At 43.6% G+C, this 15,367-nt stretch overlaps 1 protein-coding gene across 1 annotated transcript; it reads left to right on the top strand.

The window, feature by feature from the left end:
- The first annotated feature begins 1,264 nt into the window (after positions 1-1,264).
- Positions 1,265-12,740, top strand: ATPAF1 (ATP synthase mitochondrial F1 complex assembly factor 1). Its single transcript, XM_081914021.1, has 9 exons — positions 1,265-1,524; positions 2,702-2,810; positions 3,784-3,819; positions 4,395-4,457; positions 6,560-6,610; positions 7,602-7,649; positions 7,905-8,000; positions 9,630-9,737; positions 10,516-12,740. The coding sequence occupies exons 1-9, from the start codon at positions 1,280-1,282 to the stop codon at positions 10,714-10,716; spliced, it is 957 nt and encodes a 318-aa protein (XP_081770147.1). The 5' UTR covers positions 1,265-1,279; the 3' UTR covers positions 10,717-12,740.
- The last annotated feature ends 2,627 nt before the right edge of the window (positions 12,741-15,367 follow it).

Below are 15,367 nucleotides of genomic sequence, written 5' to 3'. Positions count from 1 at the left end.
GTTGCCTGCACTTCCAACTGAACTGAAGATGGCAGTTGCTCACACTTTCAAGTGAACTGAAGATTCTCTCCCAGGCCTGCTTTCGCTACTGGATATCTTAAGGCAGTCCTCGAGGCCTTGGCTCACCCCTTAATTCCTAGTCCCAGGAGGGCAAGGCAGCTGGATCTAGTTCCCCATGACACCCCCAAACTCCCATCTCCCTGGGACAGTGAAATAAGGCAGGTTGTGAATGTGTCCTTGCCTCATAGCATCTCCTGAGGTGTGGTAAGGACAGGGCTGGATTTAGGTTTGATGAGGCTGTAAGGTACTGAAGGTAATGAGGCCCTTTATATGTCCAGCTGTCCTTTGTCAACAACAAATTGTTGCTGTTTTTTGTGTTGAATATGTGGTAATTTATGGACCTAATAGGTATCTGAAGCCATTTGCACATGTTGCCATGCAACCAGTCCATACAGAATGTAGGCACCCTGTATGTAAAATAGTGGGTAGACATGGCAGACAACAGCGATTTCTCCAAGCAGCTCTTTATTTTGTAAGCTGGAACAGAAGACTGAACAGCAAACAGCTCAGCCGGCCTGCTTTTATAGGCAGCCGGCTGTCAACATTGTAACAACAACAACCCAGAGTTTCCCGCCTAAAATAACTGACATGGACCTGAGTGAAAACTATCTACAGACCTGAGTGAAAACTATGTACAGTATCCCCCTGCTGGCCCAGGGTGAACTTCACTACATAACACTATATATAGAAATAAGCAAACCAGTGGTATTTTGGCGAGCAGGCGGGGCTCATTACTTACATCATAGGAGCCTACACAACACAAAACACTGTTGCTGCATGTAGGTTTTATTTTTTTATCTTTGGAAATGTACATCCAGTGGTTTTTTCCTTTAAATCATTTGGGGCCCCCCAAGAGAGTGGGGCCCTAAGCTATAGCTTGTTTAGCTTAAACGTAATTCTGGCACGTATAGACCATCCCGTGCTCTACACCTTTGCCGTGGAGAAAGGATTTAGCCGTCGGAGCCGGTCTGGGGGAGCTTCCTCCGTACCCAAACTGCACAGGATCGACCTGTAGCTGTAGCAGCAGCAGCAGCAGCAGCAGCGCACCCTCAGAGATTAGGGGGCTTCCTGTACCCTCCTTCCCCGCGTCCGCCGCCGCCCATTCAAAAGGAGTCGCTGCAGCTCGCCCTCCCGCCGCCTGTTGTTTCTTCCTCCGCCGGAACTTTTGTGCCGGGGCCGCGGCGGAGAGGAGGGCGGTGTTCCGCGTTGCTCTCCGCGGATGTGGGCCGACAGGAGCGGCATGGCGGCGGGGCACCTGCAGCAGCTGTGGTGGGGGGCGGCGGGGCTGGGGCTGTCCCGAGGGGCGCTGGTGGGGCGCTTCGCCGCCCTGCGGCCTCTGGGCCTGCTGCTGCCCCCGCAGCCTCGACTTCTGGCGGTCTCGGTTCGCGGGGCGGCGGGCGGCGGCGGCCTGGAGGCGAACCCCTTCTTCGCCAAGTACCAAGGCAAGATCCAGGAGCTCCGCAGGTAACAGAGGAAGCAGAGATGTCCCGGGCAGAGGACCGGGGAACATGATGGGCCCGAATCCCTCCTGAGTTACTATTATTTTGAGGGGGGTGGGGTGGGAAGAAGCGGGGATCTGATAGCAACCTCCAAGTCCCAAACTGAGCAAGGGTGCCCTTTCCCCTGCTTCGCTTAGGCAAGCTCTTTGTGTATGGCAAGGGCAGTGCTCCCCCCCCCCCCCTTAAAAAGATATGTTTAGGAGTACTATCATTATGACTCAAGAAAATCACCATTTTGTAGTTCAAATCCTGGAAAATAAAGGCAGTAAATGGAGAAAAGTACAAAGATTCACAAAATGTTTAGCGGCATCCCCCTCCCCCAGAAAAAAAAAGCACTAGACAAGGGTATGTAAGCAACCCTGGGTACACTTGTAACTCCATTGGACTCGCAGTGGGACTCGTTTCAGGATCAGGCTCTCACCCGCCTCTCCCGTATTTTAAAAACTTTGCTTTGCCACACCTCCTCATATGGTTGTTTACTCTCCGCCCTAACCTTTTGTGGATTCAAGGTCCCCTGATTTAGGAGCTGCTATCAATCAGAAGGGACACAGGTGGCGCTGTGGGTTAAAGCCTCAGCGCCTAGGACTTGCTGATCAAAAGGTCGGCGGTTCGAATCCCTGCTGCGGGGTGCGCTCCCGCTGCTCGGTCCCAGCGCCTGCCAACCTAGCAGTTCGAAAGCACCTCCGGGTGCAAGTAGATAAATAGGGACCGCTTACCAGCGGGAAGGTAAACGGCGTTTCCGTGTGCAGCTCTGGCTCGCCAGAGCAGCGATGTCACACTGGCCATGTGACCCGGAAGTGTCTCCGGACAGCGCTGGCCCCTGGCCTCTTAAGTGAGATGGGCGCACAACCCCAGAGTCTGTCAAGACTGGCCCGTACGGGCAGGGGTACCTTTACCTTTACCTTTACTATCAATCAGAAAGAGTTGCTGCTTGTAGTTTTGCTCTTGCAAGACTTAGCCCTGCGCTTATGGGTTGCTGCTCTCCTGCCATCCTGTTGTTTTGCTCGCGGGGATTGAAAGGAAAGCTAAACGGATATGTTTTTGACTCACCCTGAGCTGCTTGGGATCGGGCGGGAATGAGCTGGAAATGAAACACCCGCGAGTGCCTGGCAGCTATATAATCAGTTCGAACTTTGATTCAGATCCAATCCAGAAATTTTTGAATCCCGACTGGATCAAAGGAGCGAAGTGAAAAAGCAGCCGGTGGGAGATTCGAAGCAAGCAGAGTTTGTCAGACTGATGGAGGAAAAGGCAAGGCCAATATCCAAACTCCATTTGTCAGATATTTTATTTATTCCTGACTTCTGTTTACATGTGTGTGAATGTGTGTAGCTGTGCACAGATGGGTTCCTGTCTTGTTTTTATGCTAAATGCTTTTCAAACAAATTGATGAAAGCCTTTGTGATGTTTGCTAGATTTTGCATTCCAGTTAGCTTAACAAAACGTGTTTGTTTCGGTATAGACACACATTTTACATGACCACACAGAAAATGTAACTAGTGCAGGTTGGCCACTTCTTTCCTGTATATCTGAATCTGCATATGTTGGCATATCAATAAAACACTGTTTCTGAAGTAAAAAAGTAGGTATTCAATGTTGTCAGATGATTTTTATACGTTGTAAAAGCCACCAACAGTTTTTGTAAATGCTTGTGTTAAAATGATTAGCAATTGGCGGAACGGGGTGGGGGGAACCCGCTATCTCCTTAATTTGGTGCTTAAAAAAATATACTTCGATAATACAATCCAGTGCATGTCTACTTAGAGGTAAGCCCCATTAAGTTGAATGAGACTGTCTTGGGTGGGTGTGTATAGGGTTGCCCTGTAAAAGTTTTTAAAAGGACTTTATTATCCAATAAACTGACATTGCTGCCCAGTTGTTTTTGTGACAATGTATATTTTTATCAGAAAAACTCTCAATAATATCAAAAAAGGTTTTCCCTATAAAGGATTGGAAGTTTTTTTATTTCGGCATCCCCCCCCCCTCCAAATCTGCAATTTCACATTATATCATCAGGAAATCTGTGTTCTACACTACCATTAATTGCAATGTTTTCCACACAATGCCTTGGCCGATGTATTATTTTTAACTATCTGGGTATGTGTGTATGTGTCTAGATTGCTCTCCTTCCTGGATAAATAGCTTTAACAATTTTTTCTTTAATAAGGTTATGATGGCATGAAGGGTATCTATTTAAAATAAGTATTTTTATGTTTAATCTTAGTTCAAAGAATCACTTCATGGGTTCACAAAAAATAAGGTAAGCTGGTATTTTTGTAAAGTAGCCTTTCTTTTCTTATTTATCTTACTTGGGATTATGTATGAAGGACTTGACTTTCAGTTCATGTTCAGCCTTTGGCTTATGTGTGACTGTCAGCAAAGTTCTCCTTCTGAGGATGCAGACAGGCAGCTGTTTTTTTAATGAGATCTTCTACATAAAGTCTTGTGAGGAACCAGCAGAGTCTAGTTCTGCGACCACCAGCCAGTTGCCTTCAATCTATTTGGACTACAGCTTCTTGTGCCTGCTGGTGCTGATGGGAGTTGTCATCCAAAACAGCTAGAGGGCACCAGGCAGGCAGGTGTTTGATTACCTCTTATGAGCTGTCAGATTTTGTGCTCTGTTTCCTACCTCCCCCCCCCTTCTCCCCTGACAGCCCATTAGGTTTCACAGAAGTTTTATAATTACTATTATACCTTCCTATTGGGCATTGCTGCATTTTTGTCTTTCACGATGGATTTGTCCATGTTTGTATGTGCAATAATTCAGACTTTTTGTTTCTTTTCCTCATATCATATGTTTCAGTTTATGTTGTTAATTGTTGTCATTTGTTGCAGACACTTGATTCTATCCTTAATGTGGAGATGATGAAACGGAAGAAGCCCGACGAAATAAAACAGGTGATCCAAACTGAAGTGGTAGAAACATTTTCCATTTAGCTTTTGTTAATCTTTTATCTCGACAGAAAGTATTTCTTCATGCTAACTTGTGAAAGTAGATATGTAGCTATAGATATATATCCAGCGGCTCATAAGACACTCTGGGCCATTTCACACATGCCTGTTTCTTACATGGAGACACCAGCTGTGAATAAAAATAGGAGACTGCTATCAGGTGTGAAATACAGGGAAGTGTCTGTTATGGATCAGGCAGCTGCTATTCACTCATAATGATAAACTTATAGTTATGCAAAGAGATAATTTCCTTGTGAGAACAGTAATGGGCAGAAGTCTGTTCCCATATATTGCTTGCCTGTTCACTGAGCTCTTCATCAGATGCTGTTTGGGTGCCCCTTTCTTTCATTGTGTGGTGTGATGGGTCCCTACCAAGGATAGGGTCTTTTTTGTAGTGGTAGCCCACTTTTAGAATACTCTCTGGAAGAAGGGTCACTTAGCACCCACCCTGGTGTATTTTTAATATCAGATGGAGACCTTTTTGTTTTCCCCAGGTCCTTTTAAACATCAGCTTATGCTTATTTATTTAAATAGAATAAAACCGCCACACACACACCCGCCCATTCTGATGGCTGGATTGTATCCAGCTAAGTTCTACTCAGTTAAGCCCATTAAAATTAATGTACCTAAGTTTGTCATTCCCATTAATTTCAATAAGTATGTTCAAAGTATGACTACCACTGGGTATAACCCAGAGAAAACAAGCAAGAAGAAAGGGAGTGTGCGTGGGGGAAGGAGATAAGATGCATACACACTGATTGATGACATTTTCAGATATTCCAAAGGGTATCTTGTCAACATAAAGATTTTTGTTGTTGTTGTTTTATACTTCTGCATGCTATTTTATTATTATTTCTTTTATGGTGTCCATATGTTTGAATTGTTAGCTGCCCTGAAAGCCCTGCTGATGGATAGGATAGACATCTGTGAATGGCTAACTAACTCCCCATTCAGAAGCTTGATCCAGCCTCCCCCCATCAATTTTTTCCTATGCCCCTAGACTCAATGGAATTATTTGATGGCAGTAAAAATTAAAAACATCAGATACTGTGCTGGGATGGTTGTAGCCCAGCACCCTGTCGAGGATTCAACTTAGCCCCTCCTAGAGCATCTGATCAGTCAGTGATGAGCAGAGAGTGGGCCATAATTTCCACTCCTCAGCACATTACCTGAGGAGAGGGAGGCTATCTGTGGGCATGCAAAAATATGTGCAATAGTGTTGGGTGGCTGCACCCACCCCTAGCATGTGACCCCAGATGCTTGGCCTAAGGTGAATGTGGCTGGGGGGGGGGGAAAGGTTAGCCACTTAGGCAGTAAATAAATAAAATAATTGTGCAGTGATCTTCTGTTTATTCCAAGCAGATCAAATCCATCAGGACTGAAAAATGCAACAGTCAAGGCCAAGCTTCCATTAGTATTGACTAATCATATAAGTAAAAGGTAAAGGTACCCCTGCCCGTACGGGCCAGTCTTGACAGACTCTGGGGTTGTGCGCCCATCTCACTCAAGAGGCCAGGGGCCAGCGCTGTCCGGAGACACTTCCGGGTCACGTGGCCAGCGTGACATCGCTGCTCTGGCGAGCCAGAGCCGCACACGGAAACGCCATTTACCTTCCCGCTGCTAAGCGGTCCCTATTTATCTACTTGCACCCAGAGGTGCTTTCGAACTGCTAGGTTGGCAGTTCATGTAAGTAGTAATGTTCATATAGGATTATTGCATTTGGGTGGTTTTCAACAAAGGCTGCAATTCTAAACCTACTTACTTGTGAGTAAATTCTGTTGCATTCAGTAGGACTTACTTTTGTGTAGACATGGTTAGGATTGTAGTGTTAGACACCCTCAGGGTAGACCGATTGAAATTCATGGTAAATAACATAAGTTCATTGATTTCAGTGGGTCCACACCAAGTATGACTTAGTTAGCTATCACTAAGTCATCTTAGGTGATGGTCTATGAAGTTAATGTACTTCTTTCTTCCTTCCTTCCTTCCTTCCTTCCTTCCTTCCTTCCTTCCTTCCTTCCTTCCTTCCTTCCTTCCTTCTCTTTCAGATATGGAAGCAGTATTATTCTGGAGAAGACACAGTTTATGCAGTTATTCCTGTAAGTACAGTCAATACACAACAGTGTGAGCGCTGTTGAGTTTAGGGCACACAGGTCTGCTAAGCAAGATACATTTTGCTCTTAGCAGTTACAGTTAAGTTAGTAAGTTTATTGTGCTAGCTGAAGGCCATGACAAACCATACAAACACTATAAAAATATAGAACAAATCCTCTGCTTAAACCAACAGAACCGTGCAATGGAAGCAAGACTATAAATGGGAAGCCACCATGAAATACAGTGTATTTCAAATTATATATCCTAATCTTCCTTGCAATTTACTGCTCTTTTGTCCAAATCCTTCTTTTTTGCTGCCAGTGCAAAAAGGGCCACTTTATGAGTCACTGAGGTGTTTTGAGTTATTCAGCAGCCACAGAACCCTTTCCTCCAAGAAGGGACTGATTTCTTGAAGAAATGGGATTAAAACAGTGTCTCTTAGGTTCTGTGTATAATAGGCAATGTAACAAATAATGAAGAATGTTTTCTACTTGCGGTTGCCTACATATACAGAGTCCATCTGCATATGGAATCTTCTTATAAAGTCCCTAGATATTGTAAGTGGCAATTAGCTATTCAGATAAGAACACTCAAACACCTCCGATGGATTGATCGAAACCTGCAGCAAAATTGAATATTCTTAGTACTGACTAGAAGGTGTTGGAATTCTTCAAAAAGTATGGCATTGTATTATTATTTTTGCTGAATTTTCACACACATGAAAATCAGTCTTACTGATTTTATAGGCCTTCAGAAGTTAAAAGGAGGTGTTTTAATGTTGATATGTACTGTGGATTACTGTCATTTTTAATATTTGATTTTTTGAGTTAACCATTCTTAATGCTTTGTTATTTGCAAACCACTGCAAGCAATTGGAATGATGGGGTGTAAATAAATGTTTTAAATAAACAAAAGCAAACCCCAAACCCCTAAGCTTTCTTTACTAGCACTGAGAGTTAGTTAAATATCCTTCCCCCCACCCCCTTCTTTCTACAGGGAAAGACTTTTGATCTGATATGGAAACGAGTTCAGGACTGCCCATCTGTAAGTATAGCACATGTGTCTTGATTGATTTCTTTTGGAATGAAGCTTTTTATCAAGCTTATCATGCTTCCTACCCACCTTGATTTATTGTGGCTGCAAAATTTTATTCTTGAAGCTTCTATGTTTCTGATTTCATCCTGAGCTGGGATTTGTTAACCGCCCAGAGATCTTACGATGAAGGGCAGTGTATATATCCAATAAAGAAAGATAAAGAAATTAATTAAATTTAATAAACCTGTTTGATTTCCCCACCAGTTTCTATATCCACTGCCAAGAAAGGAGGGCTATGAATTTTTTGTGGGACATTGGTCAGGACCAGAACTCCACTTCACTTCTCTGATAAACGTTCAGGTAGGTGAACTTTGGCAAAACTGATTGCCAGAAACAGACTTGGAAGTAGAAATTGTGTTTTTTAAATTACATTTGCTCCTGTGTAAAACATTCCATAAAACACATGGCAATTCCTTGTTTCACGTGGACACTGTTAATGCAGTATTACTTGAGCTGTAGGATTTCAAGGGATGCCTTTTCTGTTATGAGGCTTTCAGAAGATTCCTCTAAAATGGAGGCTAAGGCAGATATTTGCAGATACGGTTGTTCATTTGTCCTTACTGTTAGCGTTATAAAAGTGTCTAACCACTTCAGAGCAAGACAAGATACTCAGCCACGTTTCAAAGTCAGCTTCGTGCTTTGCTTGTTCTAAACTGTTCGTCAAAGATTCTGGGTTTGGATGAAACAGGAATCCCTAGTTAATTGAATACTTACCTGGTTTGGTTTGCTCCGGTTGTGAAGGGCTTGCCATGCATGGCCATAAGGTTCATTCTTATCTCAGTTTATTAAGCTGAGATACCATTGTTCAAAGTCTCTCGGTACAGAGGTGTGTACAGTACAGACATGGGAAGTTAAACTGTTGTTGGAGCTAACTGTGTCCTGTATTAAAATACTTCCTTATCTTTTCCTGTTGAAAGTTCATTCGGCTTCTTTTAGAGAAATTCAACATCCCATCACAACTTTCTCCTGTTTTCTTTGTTTAAGTTTCCCTATTCTTTGCATTCCCATGTGTCTTTTCTGTGCTCTCTTGACTTTGTAGTCCAGAATTCAGGAGTCCTTTAATTCAAGGGACTGCCTATGAAGAGTAAGGTTGCCCACATACTGTGCTAACATTTCAAGCTACCTCTTAAATTTAACATGGTGAGAAGGACACAGTTAGGGCCCAGAATGCAAAAGTCCTATGGCATGTCCTGGTTGGATCTCTCCCCCCCCCTTTTTCTCTGGATGGCAGCTATCCTCTGTTTTAAGAGAAACTGTTTTTAACTTTGGAAGATTGAGAGTTGGAATATTTGTGTTCCTACTGGTTGAACAAGGGTTTTGAGAGGCTGACAAGCAAGGATATCTTCATAGATGTTAACACATTGGTCTCACTAAAATAATTGTGAGAAAACCTTGCCTGGAAAAATAAAGTAGTTCAGAGTTTTTCAGCTTTAGGCTTCTATATGTCCCATTCTAAAATAGTTTCATATTGTTATTGAACAAAGGTTTCCAAACTTTTCGTGTTGGTGACACTTTTTAGACATGCATCATTTCGTGATTCAGTTTCACTAGCAAACCGGAGGTTAAATTAACCCCTTTCCAGCCCTGGGTGGAGCACGTGCAGGATTCGCATGACACACCTACACATTGCAGCTGCCACACTAATGTGTCATGACGTGTGACACTAACATGGAAAGCTCTGTTGCAGAGGCTTCAGATTCCTAAATATCAGCATATTTTTCACATGCAAACCTAGAATGTTCATTAGGACTATTAATGTTTTGATTTCCTATATCTGGTGGGTGACTTTTTGGGCCTGGAAGGTTTAAGATGCATTGAATTAAGTTTTGAAATGATTAGCTCATTATTGAAAGTTCTGGCTTCTGATCTTTTGCTTGAAGGACCACATTGCATATACTTGCATATAATATATATTTTTATTTCCTTTAGTCTCGAGGGGAATCTGCACCCACCCAGTTGGTCCTGTATCATTATCCTGAGCTACAAGAGGAAAAGGGCATTGTACTGATGACAGGTGAAATGGATCCTAGATTTTTGGTAAGCACCTTGGTTCTCATGGCCAGATGAAGAACTTGAACTCCCAGCTCTGTTTCTGCCAAAGGCTTTAAAATGTAAATCAGATCAGAACATAGGTAAGACACCAGGTTGCTAGCACAGGTTCATTCCCACTGTCATAAGCTATAGTTTATAGCAAGCATGGCCAAACTTGGCCCTCCAGTTGTTTTTGGACTACAACTCCCATCATCCCTAGCTAACAGGACCAGTGGTCAGGGATGATGGTAATTGTAGTCCCAAAACAGCTGGAGGGCCAGGTTTGGCCATGCCTGGTTTATAGAACACAAGCAGCATGTTGTTCCCTCCTTTTTACATTCTTGCTGGGTTTTGTTTTTGCAGCTGAGAGTCTCCTCGAACCGTTCTCTTTTACATATTTGTTTTTCAATGCACTGGGAGTTATTTGGATTTGATTTTTGACATGAATGAGCATTCAATCTTGAAATTCCTGCTCTCCTTCAATTGTGAGGTGGTGTAGTGTTGGGGGAGAGCAGTATCACGGTGGTGTGACATTCAGTTTCATAACCAGTGTTGCTGTGGGGCCAGGAACCTGATTGACTCTGCACCACAAGCACTGGGCTTTTACATTGCAGCTGGATTAGCCATCCCTATGCCACAGAACAGGATAGTCACAATACATGGATCCACAGTCCATTCCCAGACTTGGGTCAGCTGGTGAAAGCAGGGTGGTCTTTGGACTGAAGAAGGGCTGTCACTGACCTGACAACTTTAATTGTGTGTCTTTCTGTTTTACATCTTACAGACTGTCACAGAAGCCCAGTGCCTAGCCAGCCAGGTGCAGCTTTTTTATGCCACGGACCGTGAAGAGACCTACCGTTTAGTAGAAGAGTTTAACCACCGGCCAAATGAGTTTAAGTACATGTCTGTAATAGGTGAGCTTGAACAGAGCAGGCTGGGGGAAGAACTCAGGCCTCAGCAAGACCCACCATCGTCCACTGCTTGAGTGGTGGGAGAAGCCTTGAAGAGACATGACGGGTATCGGAAGCGCTCTTGCCTTGAGTTCTGGAGCTGCTGCTTCCGACTGAAATAATCTTGATGGGAAAGGGGTGACATTGACATCTGATGGGGAGAAGAATATCTTACCAAGTGACCTATACATCTGGGAGCATGGAGGTACTTGCACAGCCTTTGTTTCTGGCTGGTAGGAGCAAGAAGGAAAGCATAACCTTGTTATCCACTTGATGGTGTTTGGCATTTGCTTTCCCCCCACCCAAAAAGCGCACACAGATCAGCAAATTTCAGCATTTATGAAGGTTTATTTAAATCTCTTCATTCAGCAAGGGAACATAATTGGACGGGGGGAGGGGGGGAGCTAGGAGACACTACTGGAGATGGATGCGGTAAGTTTCCTGACAAAAAATACCATTTTTTACATCATAATGTGCTACGTTCTTAGACAAAATATATATTTTTATTATTTACACTAAAACACCCTTGACATACAGGAAACTACAGCCCAAGCAAAAAGGACCATTCCCAGCCCCAGAGACCTTAAAAATCTGGCAGTAGGAAGTGAATAAGCACAAAATGGAAATCTGTTTAGGGCGACCAAATTTTGCAGTCATCTGGTACGTAAAACCAAAAAACATTTTTTTAAAAAAATAAATGAATAAATAAATTTCATCTGAGGCTGTCCTCCATGAAAGATGGTTGAATGTTTTCCATGATGCTGCTGGCAATTCTTAGTACTGGAAAGGTGTTGAGTCAATTTCACCAACACTGACTAGAGCTGAGGAAATGCCCTGTTGCCTTCATCCTCTAAAAGCGCCTTTATGAGATAGAACTACATATTTTTAGAAATGAGAAGGATCTTAAGCTATTCCTAGCCCCATAGATGTTGAGGAACTGGGCCATGCGCGATTTTACTCGTCATTCATCTGTGAAGTGGAGATAATGCTTTGTTATCTTGTGTTTCCCCTCTTTCTTGCCGCTTTTCTGTAACGGGTTCAGAACCTTATTTGGCCCACATATTTGTTTCTGAACCTGACAGGGATGGAGTGAGAAGGGGGAGGAGTGGCAGGTTCAGGAAAGCCCAGGTGCAGATACATCTGGTCTTCCAAGTGCTAGGCATGGCTCTCAACCCACAGAGTTGTATCCATCTCTGGGTTGCATCCAACACTACTGTTCCGCTTACACAACGTAGCTTTCCGATGCTCTCCTCTCTCTTGCAACCCCACATTCTCAAAATCTCCTGAGGGTTGTAGGATCCTCAGGAGCAGATTTGGGAGGCAGGGGCAAGGGCACACAGAGAAGAGAAGAAGAGAAGGTCATGTTTCAGAAGTAGACTTCCCATATGCACATCATTTGATGCATCCCTAAGTCATGGCATGAGTAGGACAACTCCTTCCCCTGCTCCAGCGGGTTGGGGGAACCTTCAATAGCATTTCTTTTGGGGAAGGGGGCAAATTCTGCTCATACCATGACTTAGCTGCATACCCTCCATAGACAGCAGGAAAGAAGGAAGGCATAAGACATATCTGTGAGCCTAATTAGCTCACAGGCTGGGATCAGAAATGAGTATCTGTCAGTCCCTTCAATCTACAGTAAAGGGGCAGTGGCAACTAGTAGGCTCACTGTGGTCAAATAAGGGGAGCAAGGAGAGAACTCGCAATTTTGAGAATATTTTAGAAGTTGCAAGTTTGAATTTTTCTATTTTGTGGCTCAGCCTGTCTTCTCTGTTCTGTGATGTGCTGCCTGCTGAGAAAACCCCAGTGTCCCCCCCTTAGTTGAAATGATTCAAGACCTGCTGCTTTGCATATCATGGGCTAATTTGCATATTGTTGAATACTCCGTTATTTGAAAACCAAAGCTTTGCAATACCTTGGAAAACAAGTGAAATGGGGCAAGAAAGAAAGGGAGAGAAGCAGGATTGCTACCTGATTCCAAGAAATTGCTTGATTAATCATGTGTGTTGAATGACTGAATCTGTATACCTTTGCATATGAATAAAAACAATATTCTGAAAAAGCATACTACTTTTTTTTTTAGACTATATGCACACGTTACACTAGGCACCTGTTGGGAACATTTGTTCAGAGGACTAAACTTCTTGTGCCTCTTCTATTATGGGATCTGCCGCTGGTAATTTTTTCTAAGTACTTGTATTAAAAACAATTCATCTTAAAAAAATAATAGTAGTCTGTTCCCAAATAATGAGGATACCTTTTTGGTCAATGAAAAGGGATTAATCTAACTGAGGCCACATCTATACCACACGTTTTAAAGCACTATTATACCACTTTTTACAGCCATAACTTTCCTCAAAGACCCTGGGAACTTTTGCACTGCAGGTTCTTAGGAGACCCCTTTCCTTTCACAGAACTACAGTTCCCAAAGCGGTTTAACAATGAGTCCTGTTTCCCAGAGAACTCAGAATTTGAGCTCCTTGAAGAGAATATGTGTCTCTTAACAACTCCAACTCCCAGCACCCTTAATAAATGACAGTTCCCAGGATTCTTTGGGGAAAAGCTATGACTCTTTAAAAAGTTAAACAGTGGTACCTTGGGTTAAGAACTTAATTCGTTCTGGAGGTCTTTTCTTAACCTGAAACTGTTCTTAACCTGAGGTACCACTTTAGCTAATGGGGCCTCCCGCTGCCTCTGTGCCGCCACTGCCGCACGATTTCTGTTCTCATCCTGAAGCAAAGTTCTTAACCCGAGGTACTATTTCTGGGTTAGCAGAGTCTGTAACCTGAAGCATCTGTAACCCGAGGTATACTGTAATAGTGTTTTAAGTGTATGATGGGCCTGCCAACCTAGAGACAAGATCTTAAGAGTAGTGCTGCATGTGGCCCTCAGCTTAATTAAATGTCGCCCTTCAGTTCTTACCGGTGATGAGGGGAGAGAGGAAGAAGGGTGTGGTCCTACCCACCTTTAGCAGTAGCCTTGCCCACCACTGGTGTGTGGGCCTCATCTGGTTACCCTCAAGGGAAGGAGGCTCATGACAGATCAAGGGTTCCCACCCCTGTCTTAGAGGATCCTTCAGCCACAGAGGGGCAATTAGAGGGGAAGCCTTGTTTCCAAACTTTCACTTGTCACACTCCCACAAATATTAAGGTTGGAACTTAATCTGGAGTGTTACGAACCAAATTCTCTGCCATATGTTTACCTATAGAATTCAAGTCTCAAAAGTTACCCTCTGAAGCAATGTTGTGCCGGCTTAGATGAGGGAAGGTGAGGTGCTGCTGTGCATAGACTGGAATGTTTCATTCATTACTCCTGGCTTTGGCTCCAGGGGAGGAAGCATGTTAGATCTTACACATTAGGCTGTCCCCATTCCTCCTCCTCAGTCCTGTTGCTCCGCTTGTCGCCATGGGAACAGTGAATCACTGTGACCTGGAGAGGCCTAGAGAAGCAGAGTGGAATGCACTATTGACAAGACTGTGGGTGGGCAACTGCATCTTTATCAAAAAAGAGTGGTGAGTTGGGTGTGGGAAGTGCAATTTTGCTGACTTCTTTTGGGAGCCTTTAAACTATGAAAGAGCTGCAGTCCTTCATTTAAATGACATTGTGAAAGCAGGGCAGCTAGCCATGGCCCTCCAGATCTTGTTGGAGCCTTCCTTCCATTAGCCTCAGCCAGCAGGGCCAGTGGTCAGGGCTGATGAGAGTTGTAGTCCAACAACATACGGGCAGCCACAGGTTAGCCAGCCCTGCTTTAAACATTTTGCGGTCTTTGTGTTTTTCAGTTATTCAGGGCAAAGATAAGTAACTGTTAACACTCAGCATTTTCAGCACTTTCAGCTGTCCAAAATGGTTTGCAAACATTAGTACAGTAACTTTAACCCTGTGAAGTAGATCAGCATTTTTATCCCCGTGTTGAAATGTGCAACTGAGGCTGAGAGGCAGCTACGTTGGCTGAGTGCATGGGTGAGGCAAGATTTGAACCAGTAACCTATTCAATATACCAGTTCTCTCTCTCTTCCCCTCCCTTCCTCCGTGTGTGTGTGTGCGCACACACACCTGGGTGGCCTACTCACAGAGGACCCTGCCTTTCATATAGAGATTTGCCTTGGAGGTCCTTCTCTGGGTCCTACAGGTGCTGACCAGAGTGAGACAGCCTTTTTAGTGGTGGCACCCTGACTTTGGAAATTTGTGTGATTCTGATCCTAGCATATTTTCTTCTTATGAAATCAAATAAATAAAAAATAAACTTCCCTCCTAGGAACTATGACAGTTACCCTGGTTATAAAATGTCCAATCTGGTAAAAGCAAGTTATTAAGGATATACACTCAGTATGCAGCTTATTCGATTAGTAGACTCTTGCAAACATTGGTTTCTGTTTCATTTAATGTTACATTCCTCGTCAGCATCAAGGTGTATGCATGGTAGTTGGAATTTTTTAGAAATCAGGGTACAAGAACCCAGCTTCTCTTTGTCTGATTTCAACAAGAGTTATTAATCACAGAATATGGAACTTGTCTTTTCTAGCCATATGTCAACGATAGGGTTGCGAACCTGTAGCCTAGATGTTGCCAGACTCCAGCTCCTATCAGCTCCAGCCAGTCCGGGTTGATGGGAGTGGTAGTGCATCAATCTCTGGAGCCCCTGCTCTACCTTATCATTGCAAAATGTATATGCTTCCAGCGCAATCATTT

Source organism: Podarcis melisellensis, assembly GCF_964234715.1.
Source record: "Podarcis melisellensis genome assembly, chromosome: 6".
NCBI classification, from domain to species: domain Eukaryota; kingdom Metazoa; phylum Chordata; class Lepidosauria; order Squamata; family Lacertidae; genus Podarcis; species Podarcis melisellensis.
The sequence above is the reverse complement of the archived record's forward strand: the minus strand, read 5'-3'. Positions and strand labels throughout refer to the sequence as shown.